Source organism: Cervus elaphus, chromosome 9, assembly GCF_910594005.1.
Source record: "Cervus elaphus chromosome 9, mCerEla1.1, whole genome shotgun sequence".
Classification (NCBI taxonomy): domain Eukaryota; kingdom Metazoa; phylum Chordata; class Mammalia; order Artiodactyla; family Cervidae; genus Cervus; species Cervus elaphus.
Window position 1 is genome coordinate 6382155 of NC_057823.1, and position 15666 is coordinate 6397820.

At 43.5% G+C, this 15666-nt stretch overlaps 2 protein-coding genes across 8 annotated transcripts in view; both read right to left on the reverse strand.

The window, feature by feature from the left end:
• The window catches only part of ZNF454 (zinc finger protein 454), a 29196-nt gene extending 14322 nt beyond the window's left edge, over nt 1–14874 (reverse strand). The window contains exons 1-7 of one of the 6 annotated variants that reach the window (XM_043910734.1): nt 14807–14874; nt 13136–13206; nt 11379–11454; nt 5582–5741; nt 5082–5177; nt 3003–3129; nt 2511–2600 (exon numbers count right to left, since the gene is read on the reverse strand). In XM_043910734.1, the coding sequence (XP_043766669.1) occupies nt 2511–2600; nt 3003–3129; nt 5082–5114 (250 nt within the window). In that variant the 5' untranslated portion in view covers nt 5115–5177; nt 5582–5741; nt 11379–11454; nt 13136–13206; nt 14807–14874. The other 5 variants (XM_043910733.1, XM_043910737.1, XM_043910735.1 and 2 more) reach the window with 5 other exon arrangements.
• Nucleotides 7752–13142, reverse strand: ZFP2 (ZFP2 zinc finger protein). Of its 2 annotated transcripts, XR_006342564.1 has the most exons (3): nt 11695–13142; nt 11379–11454; nt 7752–8743 (listed from the first exon to the last, which is right to left on the reverse strand). XR_006342564.1 is itself a non-coding variant. In XM_043910739.1 (2 exons), the coding sequence occupies exon 1, from the start codon at nt 13127–13129 to the stop codon at nt 11735–11737; it is 1395 nt and encodes a 464-aa protein (XP_043766674.1). In that variant the 5' UTR covers nt 13130–13142; the 3' UTR covers nt 10939–11454; nt 11695–11734. The 2 variants fall into 2 exon arrangements, 1 of the variants encoding a protein (XP_043766674.1); XM_043910739.1 differs by lacking the exon at nt 7752–8743 and having other exon boundaries at nt 10939–11454.
• Nucleotides 14875–15666: the final 792 nt, after the last annotated feature.

Consider the following 15666-nt stretch of genomic DNA (forward strand, 5'->3'; position numbering starts at 1 on the left):
TAGTATGAAAGAGAAATAAGAGCTAATTCTCTACAAAATATCTCAACAAATTTTAGAGAAAAAAAAAGCAGATAAAAATGAAAGAGGATATAATATAAAATGTTAAAATTATAGATGAATATCATGCACAGTTGTAAATGAATACATTTCATAGCTCAAAAAAAGATAATTTAAAGCTAAAGGGCAAAATGTGCAATTGATATAACAAAAAGAAACAGAAGATATAAAGAGATTAATAAATAAGGAAAAAATGTAAAAAGTTACTAGCAAACTACTTAAATTAAGGGATGAGGCAGTTTTCCTCAGGTTTACTTAGCGAACAATTTCTGTATAAGTAAAACTATTTTGGAGAAGGGTGGAAAATCACACAGTTTGAGGGTCATGCTGGTTTAACCTTCATCTTGCCTTGCATATGTTAAAATTAGTTAACCACACAGAAGCTTGTTTTCCTGTAAGTAGAGTTAATCATCTTTGCCTTACAAGTTGTAAGGTTGAAATGGGGCAGCTAACACATCTTCAGAGATCACCACAAGGGCTCAAAAGTCAGCTCCCTGTGTGTACTAGCTCACAGCCCAGAGAAGAGAAAAATTTTAAAGGAAAGCTACCAGAAGGACTTTTTCTTACTATGAAGAAAATTTAGTGTCTGTCTAAACCAAGAGTGACTGATGCAACAACAGAAAAGTTCTAGATCCTCTCCCTTGAAAAATCATAGATAAACCTATTATCATTGTTCTATATGGTCTTTTAAGTCCCAGCCAGTAATTAAGAAGTGAAACAGAAAGAAGAAAACCTAAAACTAAAAATGATTCATTGAATAAGAAGAATAAGAATTGGAGAGGGACATGAGGGGAATAAATATTTGGAAACAACTACCACTTTTTTATAACAGCAATTTGCAGTTGAAAAACAAAAGGAAAGAGGTTATATTAAAAAACAAAAATATAACTTTAACAGGAAATTGAAGGAACTTTTTGGGGGTAATTCCCTGGTGGTCCAGTCGTTGGGTCTCTGCACTTCCATTGCCAGGAGCCTGGGTTTGATCCTTGGTCAGGGAACTAAGATCACACAAGCCTCGTGGTGCAACAAACAAACAAACAAACAAACCCCAAAACTATATTGGGAGATATAAAACAAGATTTCTTTCTGTGTCTGACTGGCTGACCACTAATCATCCTTCATGAATCAGCTCATGGTTTGGGGTGTCCAGGAAATTCAGAAACAAGTGGTGCTGGAGCAGAGGTTTGCGAAATGCATCTGGGAAGGGCTGAATCATCATTCCCTGGATTTTCATGTCATTACTGACAACTGACTCTAAAATCCCTTCTAGGCATAAAAGTCCTCCTCAGTTTCACAATCATCCCACAGAAGTACAATAAAGAATTTGTGTCAATGACGAATAATGGAAGAATTAAAAGAATAAATGATGTTATTATGCCAGAGTACTCGGACAGTGGATTAATTTCTTTTAATTCCCATCCCATCTTTTTCTGTTATAACACTGCTTATATAATACAGAGTGAAATACCAAAAGTGCCTTAGTTTGGCTGTAATAAGCACACAAACTCCGAATACTACTGAGGCAAGTTAAAAGATTTTGATAACTGAGTTTTGGAGTTAAGACATTTAAATTCTATAACAGATTAGATCCTAGACATTCTAGGTAAAGTTATTTACTGTAGGATACAAAGTCCTCCCTACTTCATTGGGTTCCTGTGAAAAATCAATAACAAAAGGTTTTTAAAAATATTTTGCAGTTGGCAAAACTGGAAGAAAGTGAAAATGTTGTAATGTCTTGAATAAGGCAATAGCTCTCTAGATTTGGGGAGAGGCCCCCCTGCTCCTGCTCTTGAGCTGCCAGATCCGATGGGTTCTTCAAAGCAAATAACAACCACTAAACTAGCGTGTTCTCTGTATCCCTAGGCGATAAGTCTTTGCCACTTACTAGGTGCCAAGCACCTTGCTGGGTATGAGCAAAACAAAACATGCAATAAATCTGGCTACGTGTGTACGGTACTTACAGCCCCGCGCAGCACCGGCAGAAGGTGCAGAATAATAAAGCTGGTGCGGGTACATGTGGATGAACAAACGTGAAGGTGGTGGGAGAAATCTGCAATGTTTGTCTGGAAGAGCTGCCTCAGTGGGCACACAGTGACTGGCCCGGGGGACCAGAAGCTGCTCAGCTGTGTAAGACCCAGTGCTCTCCCTCCTTACTGGACGAGTCTGACAGAGACTGCATGGCCAGGTGCTCAGGGGACAACAAGACAAGCAAGCACCGTGCGTGGCACAGAGCTGCCCACCTATGCCGAACAGAGAGAGGAGAAAACCCACAGAAAGGATGGTCCAGAGAGGCACAAGCTGCCACAAGAAAGGAGTGCCAAATGCACAAGGGGACAAATGTGGCAACAAAGCATTTAGGTGAATGTGAAGGGAAAAGATGCTCGTGTCTCAGTCCACAGGCCCGGTGCACATGCTGAGTCGCTCCCAGTGCCTCCCACATGCAGGATGCTTACCAAGACAGAAGCCTCCCAAGGAGTCCTCTGGCATCCACGCTTCCCCTTTTCCCAACTGCGAAAACATATCTGGTTTGGGTCCTAAGAGTCCTGTTTTTGAGGGAGGGAAAAAAAAAGAGGGCCGTATCTGTTCATCCCAGATATAAAATCACTGCAAGGATGAGACCTGGAACTTCCTGGAAAAGCTGACGTGATAGGAGCCCAGGGTAGAGAAGAGTTCCCAGGAGGAGGAAAAGAAGGTTCAGGGGTGACAAAGCCAATCTGTTCCTGTCCTTCTTCCTACTAGAAGGGAGGGAGGATTTGACTTCTAGTCGCCTTTGAGACATCTGCACTTAGACTCCAAAGAGCCCTGTGCCCAGGACACAGAGGAGAGGCACTGACATAACATGCTTAGAACAGCTCACTCCCAGTCCAAACTGCTCATGGAACCAGTTCAAGGATTCCAAAGAAACCTCCCAACGTGAAGATGAGCCTCCAGAGGCCCCCACTTACCCAGGGACACCAGGTTGCTGTAGTTCTCGAGCATGACATCCCTGTACAGGGCCCTCTGAGCAGGACTCAGCTGCGCCCACTCATCCCGGGTGAAAAGCACGGCCACATCCTTGAAGGTCACCGATTCCTGTAAGGGCAAACCCATCCCTGTTGACTGAGGGCTTCTCGCTTATGTGGCTCTCTGGGAAAGGCTTGACGAGGAGCTGGCTGAGACCTGAGGGACTGTTAGCACAGAGCGGGCTGGTCTTCTGTGAGAAGGGAAGCATTTCCTCAGGGTCTCTAAGCTTTTATCAGACTTTGTTTCCCACTCTGAAGAAAAAGACCTTGTGGAAAAGATACTCTTCCTCAGCACTGGGACTTCACAGTAGCTGTTCATTGTGTCCAAAATATTTTCTCCCATCTCCAACAAACTGCCACAGCCCTGCCTGTGTCTGCACCCCTATGACCAATCATACCCAGGTCCTGGCTTCAAAATTACGCCTTCAGCACCCCTCCTCAGCTGTTCCCGTATCATCTGAGCAGGGTCATTCAAGCACTGCCTCACTTTACTAAGTTTTGGTTTACTTTCTATTTCCCCCACTGCACTATTAACTCCAAGAAGCTATGGACCATTTCTTCTTCTCCCTTGTCTTGCCATCATGTCTTCTAGAACATGGCCCATGTACCCAGCACCCACAATATATGTTACTCAGCAATTCCTGTTTTCCTTCAGCTGTTCACCTGCTCACCCTCAATACACACATACCATTCCCATGAAAAGTCCTTCTGAACAATGTGACCTTATTCCCTCTGATCACAACTCATCCCTTCTGTGGAAACTCTGGACAAGAGGCCAAGGGAGCTAGTGTGCACTGAGAAAGAAGAGTTAAGTAGAGGCCCAGCGAAGAAAGCGAAGGGTCCAAGAGAAAGGACTTTCAGGTTATTCTAGACCTTCCCTGCATAGCTGAAGTACAGTTGCATTTTTGCCTTGACTTTGGGTGATACCCAGTATCCTCCCAATAAAGGCCTGCTTTTGCTTAGTCTGAGTTGGGTTACCTGCACCCAGAGCCTTCCACAAAGTAGGCTGAACCAAAGAACACCTGTTTGACTGAACCCATTAACCAATCTGTCAGGACTGTTGTTCACCTTTGTATCACAGGCATGGAACATAATATTTGGCACATTTTACACCCCTAACATAGGTCTTTTGAAAGGCAACCAAAAGTACAGCAGCTTGTAAACCCAAGACAATTGTGTGACACCAACAATGAATTTGAGGAAAAGGCTAGGGAAGGGAAATATCACAGTGGACTGGCACCGTGAAGAAAGGTTTCAAAGGAAAACCAGTGCCTGAGATGGGCTCTAAAGGACGAGCTAGAAATCAAGGAGAAGGGTGAACAACCAGTAAGCTGGGACTGGGATGACACAGTACTTTCAATCAGCTAGCTGCTCAACCCGTCAGTGATTTCTGCCACAGATTCCTGCCCTGGACAGATTCACATGTCAATAAATTAGAACAAATTCATCAGAATTTATACACTCAAATGAATGCTGTCTCCTTCAAAGTAGAGTCCATATCCTTATTTGAAAAAAGCTAGCACTGCTCAAAGTTTTCTAATAATTTATTGAAATTGAAAACATACCATTTGAAAGATTCACTGGTAACCAACATTCCTCTGAAGTAAAAAGCCAAATACCATTGGAAAAAAAAGTGTCCAGTAAATCCTACCTTCCTAAGAAAGCACTCCAATCTCACTCTTCTATCACTGTGTTAGGCATTGCCTTTACCACTTTAGACCCTTAATTTTAGTTGCTAGTGGAAAGAGGGCAGGTTTCCACTCTGGACCAATCTGGGTTTCACATACAGTTGTGTCATTTATATGACCTTTAGCAAGTTCCTGAGCTCTGACAACCACCAGAATGAACCCAGCATGGGGCAGAAAGCATGGGAAAAGAAGCAAGTGGGTCAGCCTCCTGAGTGAGACTGGACTGGGAGAAAAGCTTCTGGTCAGGGGAAAGAAACATGTCCACCCTCTTCAACCATTACATTCAAATCTAAGGCAATTTAGAGGGGGAAGCCCACAGTGACCCCTCACTCACCTGGACCATGGTGGGCAGGCCCCTGACTGCCATTCCTTCTTCTCAGATGAGCCTTTTTAGAGACAAGCAGAGTGGAAATCCTCAGGCTGGAAACACCTACTGTTTATGAGGAGAGGACTGGGTCAAAAGATATCACACAGCAGTGGGGGGCTTTGAGCATTCACACCCTGGGAATCCTCCAATACCCCAAACAGTGAATTCTTAGTCCCTATTTGCTCCCAATCCTCTCTCCTCTTCGGGGATATTTCTGCCGGCCTCCACTGTAAAGGCAATAAATAGCTCATCTTGCTGCTACTCCCATTATCCCCCATCAATTTCCCCCTAGCAATCTGAGTCAAATTCTCCATATCTTTCCTTCTGTATCTTAAATACTGTGACTTTTCCTAGGAAAAAAGCATCCTCCAGCCTGATCTCACACTTTTTACACACCCTCTGGCCTTTTGCCCTTAAATTACGCTGAGAGATCTCAAGAAAAGTGTGACTCCTGCCTGGACACCTGCCTAATCCTGGGAGGGGAGTAGAGAAAGTAGGGGAGGAGGGTCTTCTTTTTCCTCAGAAAAGAAGCTAAGAAGGCTGCATCTTCACTGTCGAGACGTCTCTCAGGCTACGCCATTCTCTAACCTCAGGCCTCGCCTTCTCTGGGACGCGGTTTGGGGTGACCTGGAGTGAAAAGGTGGGCGAGATGCAGTGTATACGTGGGGGTCGGGTGGGGGTGTTGGACGCGACGAATTTTAAGCGTACATCCCACCCACCGGCCCTCTGCCTCTCAGCTAGGTCCCTCGGGTAGCTGCTGCAGTGGTTGCGCTGCTGCAGACCCGGCCTCAGCGAACTCAAGATACAGGGCTCCGAACCGCACCGGGAGCATCTACCACCGAGCGTAAACCGGATTACCGGAGTTGGTTCCGAATCACAAGCCAGCGACCCTGACGGCATCTTTCTCTACATGCACCCGCGGATTCGGACCCTAAACCCGAGAGCCCACACTTGGCCTTTTTGTCTTTGGAATCTAACCTTGGCCATACATCCAGGGAAGTTTGGGGCGTCAGATCAGCGCCCTTCAGAACGGACCACGACCCAGACCGACTCGGTTTTCAACCGCCCTTCCCACCAGGCTCCACCACCCCAAGGCTGCTCCCGCTCTCCCGATACGGCTTTGGCCGCCGTGACTAGTCACCGCTGGGTTGCCCTTCGAGGAGCCTCTGCCTGCGGTGAGATCCGCACCGCCACATCGCAGGCAGAACACAATGAGCTGGTCTGCAGTCCGGGTCGGAACTGCGCTTGCGCGTTGCCGAGGGACCTGCTCAGCCGGATTCTCACAGGTCCGGGAGCTGCGGCGCTTCTGCTTCGCAGACTCCACTTCCCAGAAGGCGTAGCGGCGGCAAGCGCCGGCCTCCGCGCCGGGCGGGGAAAGTGACATTGCGCGCCTGCGCAGGTAGGGTCCCCACTCCAACCCCGCCAAACTACATGTCCCAGGGGCTCGTCTGGTCGTCACGGTTCCCCAGGCAGGTAACGCCCCCACGCTCTGATCCCCACGTGCGGATTTGGTTCCCTTCTGGTCAGCATGAAGAAGACAGAGGCCAGCGAGAAGTTGACAAAGGGATACGGGAGGTCATGCCGGGGGAGCGTCGCCTGATCCGACGAGGAGCGCGGAACCGGGACGCGCCTCAAGTTCTCAGTCGAAAAGAAGCGCGCCCGAGGGGAGGACCGCGCGCTGACTAGAGAAGGCAGCGGGGCCGTGCTTCGGCCACGGGAACGCTACGGATGCTAACAGTGGGTTCTGGTGTTTGGGCCGGAGCGGGGTCCGGGCGATGAGTGGGATGCGGGCGCATGACTGAGGAGGCTGCCCTGGGAGTTCAGGACTCAGCGGATGCTGGCTGGGACCAGAGTGGTGACCACAGGACAGGGGGCATGGTGCGAGAAACGTCCACGAGGTAGAATAAGTTCGGTTCTCCACGGCTTAGCCTGGATGCCAAGGAGTTTGTATTGTACAATCGGCTGCTGTTTAGAGAGGTGGTATTTATTTTTGTGGACAGTATTTTGCGGAGGCGGGCAAGGATGAGATAAAGTATAGATCTGGAGATCTCCAGATCTCCAACTGGAGATACTTAGTTGCCTTTGAATATGTATTTTCTGGGAGCTCGGGAAGTAAACATGAAAGGGTTTTAAGTTTATGCCCCTCCCCGCACCACCCCCGCCCCACCCGAAAAAAGAAAAAAAAAAGCGCCAATAATGGGACCTGAGATTTGTCAGCTAGGGAACTGTTGGCCACATCTTAGAAGCAGTGTTTACTTATGGCGTTCTGTTTTAGTTTTTATTGACGATTTCATTCTGTAGACACCTTTGGAGTGTCTGCTTGGGTCAGGCACTGTTCCAAGGGCTGGAGAAATACTGAAAGCATGGCATGCTGCAGTACGTGGGGTAGCAAAGAGACACGGCTGAGCGACTGAACAACAGCACTGTCGCAGGTTGAATTCTACTAGAGGTAGTACTCAGTAAACAAAATATTTTATTAGGTAGTGATGATACACCGAAGGACCGATGCTGAAGCCGAAGCTCCAATACTTTGGCCACCTGATGCGGAGAACTCATTCATTGGAAAAGACCCTGATGCTGGGAAAGATTGAAGACAGGAGGAGAAGGGGACGACAGAGGATGAGGTGGTTGGATGGCATCACCGACTCGATGGACATGAGTTTGAGCAAGCCCCAGGAGTTGGTGATGGACAGGGAAGGCTGGCATGCTGCAGTCCCTGGGGTCACAGAGTCAGTCACTACTGGGCAACTGAACTGATGACACACTTAGGCTGTTAGGTTTAGACTGTGACTGGGTGGGGAAGTGGGGATTATTTTAAGTAGCATTTGGAGTTCTCTTTGAGGAGGTAACATTTGAGCAGAGATCGGAAGGTAGTAAGGAAGGAAAACATGTGAATATTTGCGAAGAGAACAGAAATGCTGACCAGAGATGGAAGCGTGCTTGGTTAGTCTGTGGTTTAACAAGGCCACTATGACAGGAGAGGGCACAGTCAACAAGGGAGAGTGGGAGAGTAGATTAGAAGGGACTAGAGGGCTTGAAGGCCATGGTAAAAAGTTTGGATTGTTCTTCATGTTATAGGAAACCATCAAAGGGGTTTGAGCAAAGAGTGGTGTGGCTGAATACATTTTGACAGAATCACTGGTCTGCTTTGGGGAGAAAAGGCTGTGGTAGGGCTAGAGCTAATATAGGGAAAGCAGTTAGAAGGCTATTACAGCAGTGGGGTAATAGAAGGAGGAGAGAGCCTCCTACAATTATATAACCTTCCTACAAGGCATTTGCTTTGACAGCCCAAGATAATTGAGATAATTAAGGGCTCTGGATGCCATGCTAATAAGTTTGAATATTGTTCATATATATGAAAATGATAATAGAGTATTTATTTAGCACTAAGTATGGGTTGGGCACTAAGCATTTTACATTAGTACTGAATGTAATCCAAAGCTATAAGGTCTGCCCTGTTAACAAATAAGAAAACAGATAGCGATATATTAAGTGCCTTGTCCAAGGTCTCATGTCTAGGGACCAGGAATCCTGCCCCTGCTGGTAGAAGAAAGGTGCAGAAGTTTCCTCTCCTTGTTGCCCAGGATGGCTGAGCACTGACATATGAGGACCCAAAGCTTCCAAAACTCCTGAAAAAGTGAAACCTTCATTTATTTGACCCATTTCTCCTGCTGCTCCCTCTAAGGGTTAATATTTTACCAATTTTGGGTTATCACATCCATCTTATAGGCTTCAGTACATACTTCTCTCCTCCTTGTCCTCTGTCTCCCTTTGAGCCTTTAATTTTGCTACTTTTTCATTTTTCATCTATTTTCTGCCTATCTCTCTGCTTCCTTCTTCCCCTTCATTTCTATCTCTTGAGATCAGGTGGGAAACAAGAAAAACAAATATATGAAGGGAAAGGAAGAAGCTGGTGTAAGGGAGAGACATTTAAAATCTAAGTTTCTGAGGTTATAATTAATTCAGTGTTTCATTCCCTTAGTTCTTGCCTTTTTTTTAAAAAACTCTGTAGAGGTCCTGTAGCCCACAGAGATCAAAATGCTGTAGTTCTAAACACTCAAGAATCCATGGGAAACCTCCTCCATTGCTATCCAGAAATATCTTCTGTACCCACTGTTTCTTGATCACCCCTCTCCCAGTGGAAAGTTTCCTTCCTCCTGTTGAAAAAGATCCCTGTGGCCTCTGCCTCTGCCCTAGATCTGATTTCCCCACTTTGAACTGCACGTTCCCTCCTCTCTTCACTTTCAGACTCTCCCATGCAGTGATAAACACGCTCAATTCTTCTGCCTTAAATCATACAAATGCTCCTGGCAGATTATTTGTTGGCTAAATCAACACCTTTCTCAATCCCCCCTTTGCTTGCCTAAACTCCACTATAGAGGCTGGAAGAGCTAAAATTTTTTTTTTCAGACTCCTTTGCTCCTAGCCTCCATGCAACACAGCAGCTATGGTCAATGAGATGTAATCAGAAGTTTGCTGAGGGCTTCTGGGAAAACCTTTTCTGATAAAAGGCACAGATGTTGCTGGTGTTACCCACCCCCTTTCTTCCTGCTTTGAATGCAGGTATTTTACGTGAACTATGGGAGCTGTCCTGTGACATGATGAAAAAGTCATAACACTCAAGGCACTGAATTATTTTGCCTTTGGAACAATGCCAACCACCTCCAGATTAGTTATGGGAGAAAAATAAATCCCTGTTTGCTTGCAAGCCATTGTTATTTGGGCTTTCTGTTATTTGTAGCCAAAAGCTTTCCCTTTCTCAACCAGTCTCCCTCTAGTTACCCTTCCTAAATCTCTCCTTTGTCAATCAAGCTATTAAGTCCTTTTCAACCTTTAACTCACTCTTCAACACACTAAAAGTTACAGAGATTATAAAAAACCAAAGGCCATTTTCTATTTTTACCTTATTGTAGCATTTGAAAATCTATCCCTATGCTAAAATTCTTTTACTTCTATGCCACCACCTTCTGATTTTTCTGTTTTTCATTTCTTTTTTTTTTTGCCTGTTTTTTCTCCTCAGATTTTACTAATTTGACATCTCCCACTTGTGTGTGCTAAGTCATGTCTGACTCTTTATGACCCCATGGACTATAGCCCACCAGGCTCCTCAGTCCATGGGGATTCTCCAGGCAAGAATACTGAAGTGGGTTGCCATGCCCTCCTCCAGGGGATCTTTCCAACCCAGAGATTAAACTCAAGTTTCCCTCATTGCAGGCAGATTCTTTAGCAGCTGAGCTACCAGTGAAGCTCCTTAGTTTAGCCTTCCACTTACTGCATTTAAAGACAGTACTCCCAGAATACCCTTTTGTCACCACCCTTCTACTTATTCAACTGCCTATCAGGAATCTTCATTTGGATACTGCTCACTCATAAAATGCCCCCAGACCAAACTCATCATTGCCCCCCAAAGTTAGTCAACTTTTTGTGTTAATTATGGCAGCCATCCACCTAAATAAATCTGAGTGCTCACACTTAATTGATTACCTAGATTCTGCCTTATCATTGCTTGAATTCTTCCTTTTCTCTCCCATCCCACTGCTAGTTTCTTAGTTTAGCCCTAGGAAAACAAAGACTATCTTTTTCAGTTTGATTTCCTAATCATATTTATCACCTACAAGTGAAATTGCTTTAACTAGTCTCATAACTATAGATCTATAAAATCTCTCCCTATGACTGTTTTGAATATAAGTTGCAAAGATTTTGTTAATAACAAAATTTTCATTAATAACAGATTAATAATAACAGATTTTCATGTCTGTCAGTGTTTAGCTTCCTCTCCTTTCCACTTTGATAGTTAAGAGTACAATCCAAAGATGTGTTTGAATCCTGTGTACTCTAAGACTATATTTGTTATATTATTTTCTAAATAATTAGCTTATTAACAATAGTTTAATGACTGTTAGTGGAGAATTAAAACAGCATGCTATTGTATTCAGATCTGTACAATTATTCTGTCATCTGGTAGCAACCAGCCAGTATTTCAGAGGAGGAAATAAAAGGGTGTAGGGGAGGACATGGAATGATCATAGAAGTTGGTAGAGGTACAAAATTTTGACATAGGAGCATCTAGAAAACATATATAAGATGGTGAAAAATCAAGGATTTTCAAGCATTCATTATATTTATGGGATTGTAGCATTTTAGAGCTTATAGCACTCTTGGAGCCTTCTAAATCTAAAAATCCCTCATTTACCAAATCAGGACACTGGGACCTGGTGAAAGTAAGTGCCTTGTCCAAGTTAGTAGCAGATCAGGACTACATACCAGGTCTTTGGGCTGTCCAGTTAAGCACTCTCACATTTTCTCTCCAGTGTGAAGTCTCTGATGTCCAAAGGAGAATCTGCAGTATAATACAATAGAACTTATCTTCAGCATGAATCCTCACTGCTTAGAACATTAGTTATTTAAACCTTCTGGTATAAAGTAAGTTTTACTTTCTGAATCAAGATTTCTCTCCACTTTTATGTGGTTTCTCTGCAGTGGTCTGTATTTTCTGACATGGTATATTATACTTCAACTAAAAAATTACTGGAATCATTACATTTATTAGGTTTCTATATTACAAGACTTATCTGATTACCACTGAAGAGTTAATCATGATGAAGGGTCCCATGTTTTCCTCACGTATGAGTTCTCTGATGCCGTGTAAGATTTGTACTCCGACTGAAGGCTTTTCCACATTCATTACACTGATAGGGTTTCTCTCCTGTATGAGTTCTCTGGTGCACTATAAGGGATGAATTCTTAATGAAGGCTTTTCCACACTGATCGCATTCATAGGGCTTCTCACCAGTATGAATTCTTTGATGCTCAATAAGGTATGCACTCTGGCTGAAGGCCTTTCCACATTCACTGCATTCATAAGGCTTCTCTCCAGTATGAATAACCTGATGTACAGTAAGGGATGATCGCCCAGTGAAATGTTTTCCACATACCATACACTCATAAGGTTTCTCTCCAGTATGAATTCTCCGATGTTGAGTAAGAGATGAATTCTTACTGAAAGCTTTCCCACACTGATTACATTCAAAAGGTTTTACTCCAGAATGAAGTCTCTGATGCTCTATAAGGTATGTACTTTGGCTAAATGATTTCCCACATTTGTTACATTTGTAGGGTTTTTCTCCAGTATGATTTCGCTGATGCAGGGTAAGAGCTGAGCTCTTACTAAAGGCTTTTCCACATTCACTACACTCATAGGGTTTTTCTCCAGTATGACTTCTCTGATGTACAGTAAGATGCATACTTTGACTGAAGGCTTTTCCACATTCATTACATTCATAGGGTTTTTCTCCTGTATGAGTTCTTTGATGCACTGTGAGATTCATACTTTGGGTAAAAGCTTTACCACATTCATTACATTTGTAGGGTTTCTCTCCAGTATGAATCCTTTCATGTTGAATAAGGGATGAATTCTTGCGGAAAGCTTTTCCACACTGTTTACATTGATATGGTTTCTCTCCAGTATGAGTTCTTTGATGAACAGTAAGGTTCATGCTCTGACTGAAGGTTTTCCCACATTCATTACATTTGTAGGGTTTCTCTCCAGTGTGAATTCTTTGATGTACAGTAAGTGAGGAACGTTCAATGAAGTGTTTCTCACATACATTACACTTATAGGGTTTCTCCCCCGTATGAATTCTCTGGTGCTTAAGAAGAGATGAACTCTGGCTGAAGGTTTTCCCACACTCATTACATTCATAGACTTTCTCTCCTGCAAACATTCTTTGAGTTTTAATTAATTCAGCATTTTGTTTACTGTCTTTTCCATGTGAATTCCAATTGTGAGGACTTTTCCCCACAGGAATAGTTTGTTGTATATCAATGATTGAACCCTGACTGGAACATCTTTCAAGTTCATTACCTCCACATGTCCTTCGCTCAGTGAGGGTTTCCTTATGGGTAATGTGCACTTGGCCCAGATGTCTATCCTGGTTTTCCTGTTGCCCCTCTAACCAATTATCAGGTTCCCAGGTTTCCCGTAAAGAAGAATGCCAGAGACCTTCCCTTTCCATTATTACCCCATAAGATAAATCTTCAGTAACTTGGGCTTCGTAATTGACTCTTTTGTTTCAAGTCTTGGTCTTCCAGTCTGAAAAAAATAAAAATTCAAAATTGTTTCTATACTAGGAGATTGAAAACTGTATAAGATGGGAATGAGAGAATGCAACTGAGAATAACTATATGGCACATTTGAGAGCATCCAAGGATGTCCCTATAGTTAGGAAGAGAATTGGAAGGGAGGGAAAGAACAGTGAGCCACCCATAAATAACAGGGGAACTAGAAGCAGGGTAAGCAGAGGAAAGAGTGAGCCTATGCAGGAGGGATAGATACTGAAGTCACTGACTGCTGGACAAGGCTAAATAAGGAAGATGGAACTAAAGGAAGATATACAGACAAGTTGGGATTAGGAGAGGCAGATCAAAAAGCCATGGCACATTTACCAGCAGTTTCTTCTCTCCTGCAGGCTGCCTATAATTCTGATATTAAATCTTCATAAAACATAATAGTGTGATATAGTGAAAAGACTGTTTACCATAGAGGCAAACAAACTTGGGTTTAAACACTGGCTGTTAACACTTAGCCTCTTAAGTACTTACTTGTTTCTCTGAATCTGAGTTTCACAGATATAAAATGAGGATGCAAATAATCTCATAAGGACTAAGTAAATTAATGTATATAAACTACCCTTAGGGTACATACTTATCAGGAAGATAAAGTATTAGAACATACTTGAAACTTAAACTCTCAAGGGAGGATGGCACAGTCTCAAAGCTCCTCCCTTCTGCCCAAGGAGCCTGATTTTCTCACTCTGTTTAGGGAAGAGAATCCTAAAGGGCCCTACCCTTTCCTAAACACCCATTCCTTGAATATAAGAACTAGTGGCAGAGGCAGGTAGGGGAGAATCTGTTGAACTGCTTGAAATGGGGCAGGAGGGAAGGCCTTGTAACCGCTCAGACTTTGTTTTCACTGATCCCATTTCTTATCCCAGACAAAATGGCCTGGAAGCAATGAGAGGCAGAGGACAGGAAACTACAGTCTGAGAATCCATTTGTCAGGCTGATCAAAATGACCAGAGCAGAGATCAACAGTGAACCAAAAGATCAAAGGCCTACGGGCAGGAGGCTTTACTGTGAAAGCAAAAGATGTGCATGAACTGGACTTTATCCTTCTAATCTGACCCAGTTACACAGAAGAAGAGAAAAAGTGGAAACCCAAGCAGGGTCCACCTGTAAAACACACACACCACCAAGTAACCTCAAAGAAGACCTATCCTGTCAAATGTGAAGTACCAACAAGTGCTACCCAGTAAACAACACAGAGGACATAGGGTTATATATTCACACGGTTAGACAAAGTCCAGAGAGACAAAACTATAGAAAGGAAACTGACACACAGAAAATAAAAAATTTGGAAACTAGAGGTTCAAGAAATGTTTGAAATAATAAAAGTAGGAGAACAAGGGGGGAGCATAAAAATCAAATGGGAGAATAAACATTGGAAGACTAAATTGGTCCCAAGTATCAGAAGACAAAAAAAAAGTTACATACTAGAGAAGGTATTTGTAACACATCACTCAATGACGCAACACACACCAAATGGCACAGGTCTCATCAGACTCAAGGACCTCTGAAATCGTTTCTCCCCAAGGTGACACTCATAAAACAAGTCTTTGCAACCTGATCCTTACCTGGGGAGATGCGCCCAGAATGTTCTTTTGTCATCAGGTTCAGTTCTCAATCCAGCTGAGAAATCACATTTGGTTTGGAAAGCTGATGTCCTGCTCGGGAAGAAAAACACTACATTTGCGTTCTGAACTGAGCATAAAAATCACTCCCAGCATGTCTTATCCCTTCCCCTTCAGGACTTCTCAGAGTGTGTGGCTCCTGAGATTTCCCATTTTTCCATTGTCTACAGAAAAGACCTTTCATCTTGAGAGGACAATAAGGAACTACCCTAAAATAATGTCCTGTAGTATCAGGATTTCAAGTACAAATTCAAAAATTCCAGAGGCTGTATAAGCTGTCAGTGGGAGGAAAGATGGTAATATGTAGGTTTTGAGTTACAAGAAGTCCTTACCCAGTGAAGTCCTATAGTTTCTCAGCATCACTTTCCCATACAGTTTCCTCTGAGAAGAATCTAGATGGACCCACTCCTCCCAGGTGAAGTCCACAGACACATCCTTGAATCCTGAAACTATAAATTCCTGCTTAAAAAAGAATTATGCCAATAACACCCTCTGAGGGAAGTAAAAGAAAAATAACAAAAAACAAGCAGCATTAGATGGGATAGGATAAAGAGATCTGTGGGAGAAAATGTTATCTTCCAAAAGAAACCACCTCTGCAATAAAAACAGACATCATTATAAAACAATCAGGGACAGACATAAGGAGTAATAGGGAAAGACATTGAAGGCTGCTCTAGATTAGCAGTGGAGAAGAGTAGATGGTATTCTGATTGTATCCTATTCACCTCACTGAGGAAAGGACGGATTCCCCACCCTAAATAGCACAGGATGACCAAATACATGACACACAGCACTGGACAGAA

Bases quoted from the DNA above. Each gene is read 5' to 3' on its own strand.
- ZFP2 (XM_043910739.1), bottom strand. From the start codon at position 13,129: ATGGAAAGGGAAGGTCTCTGGCATTCTTCTTTACGGGAAACCTGGGAA.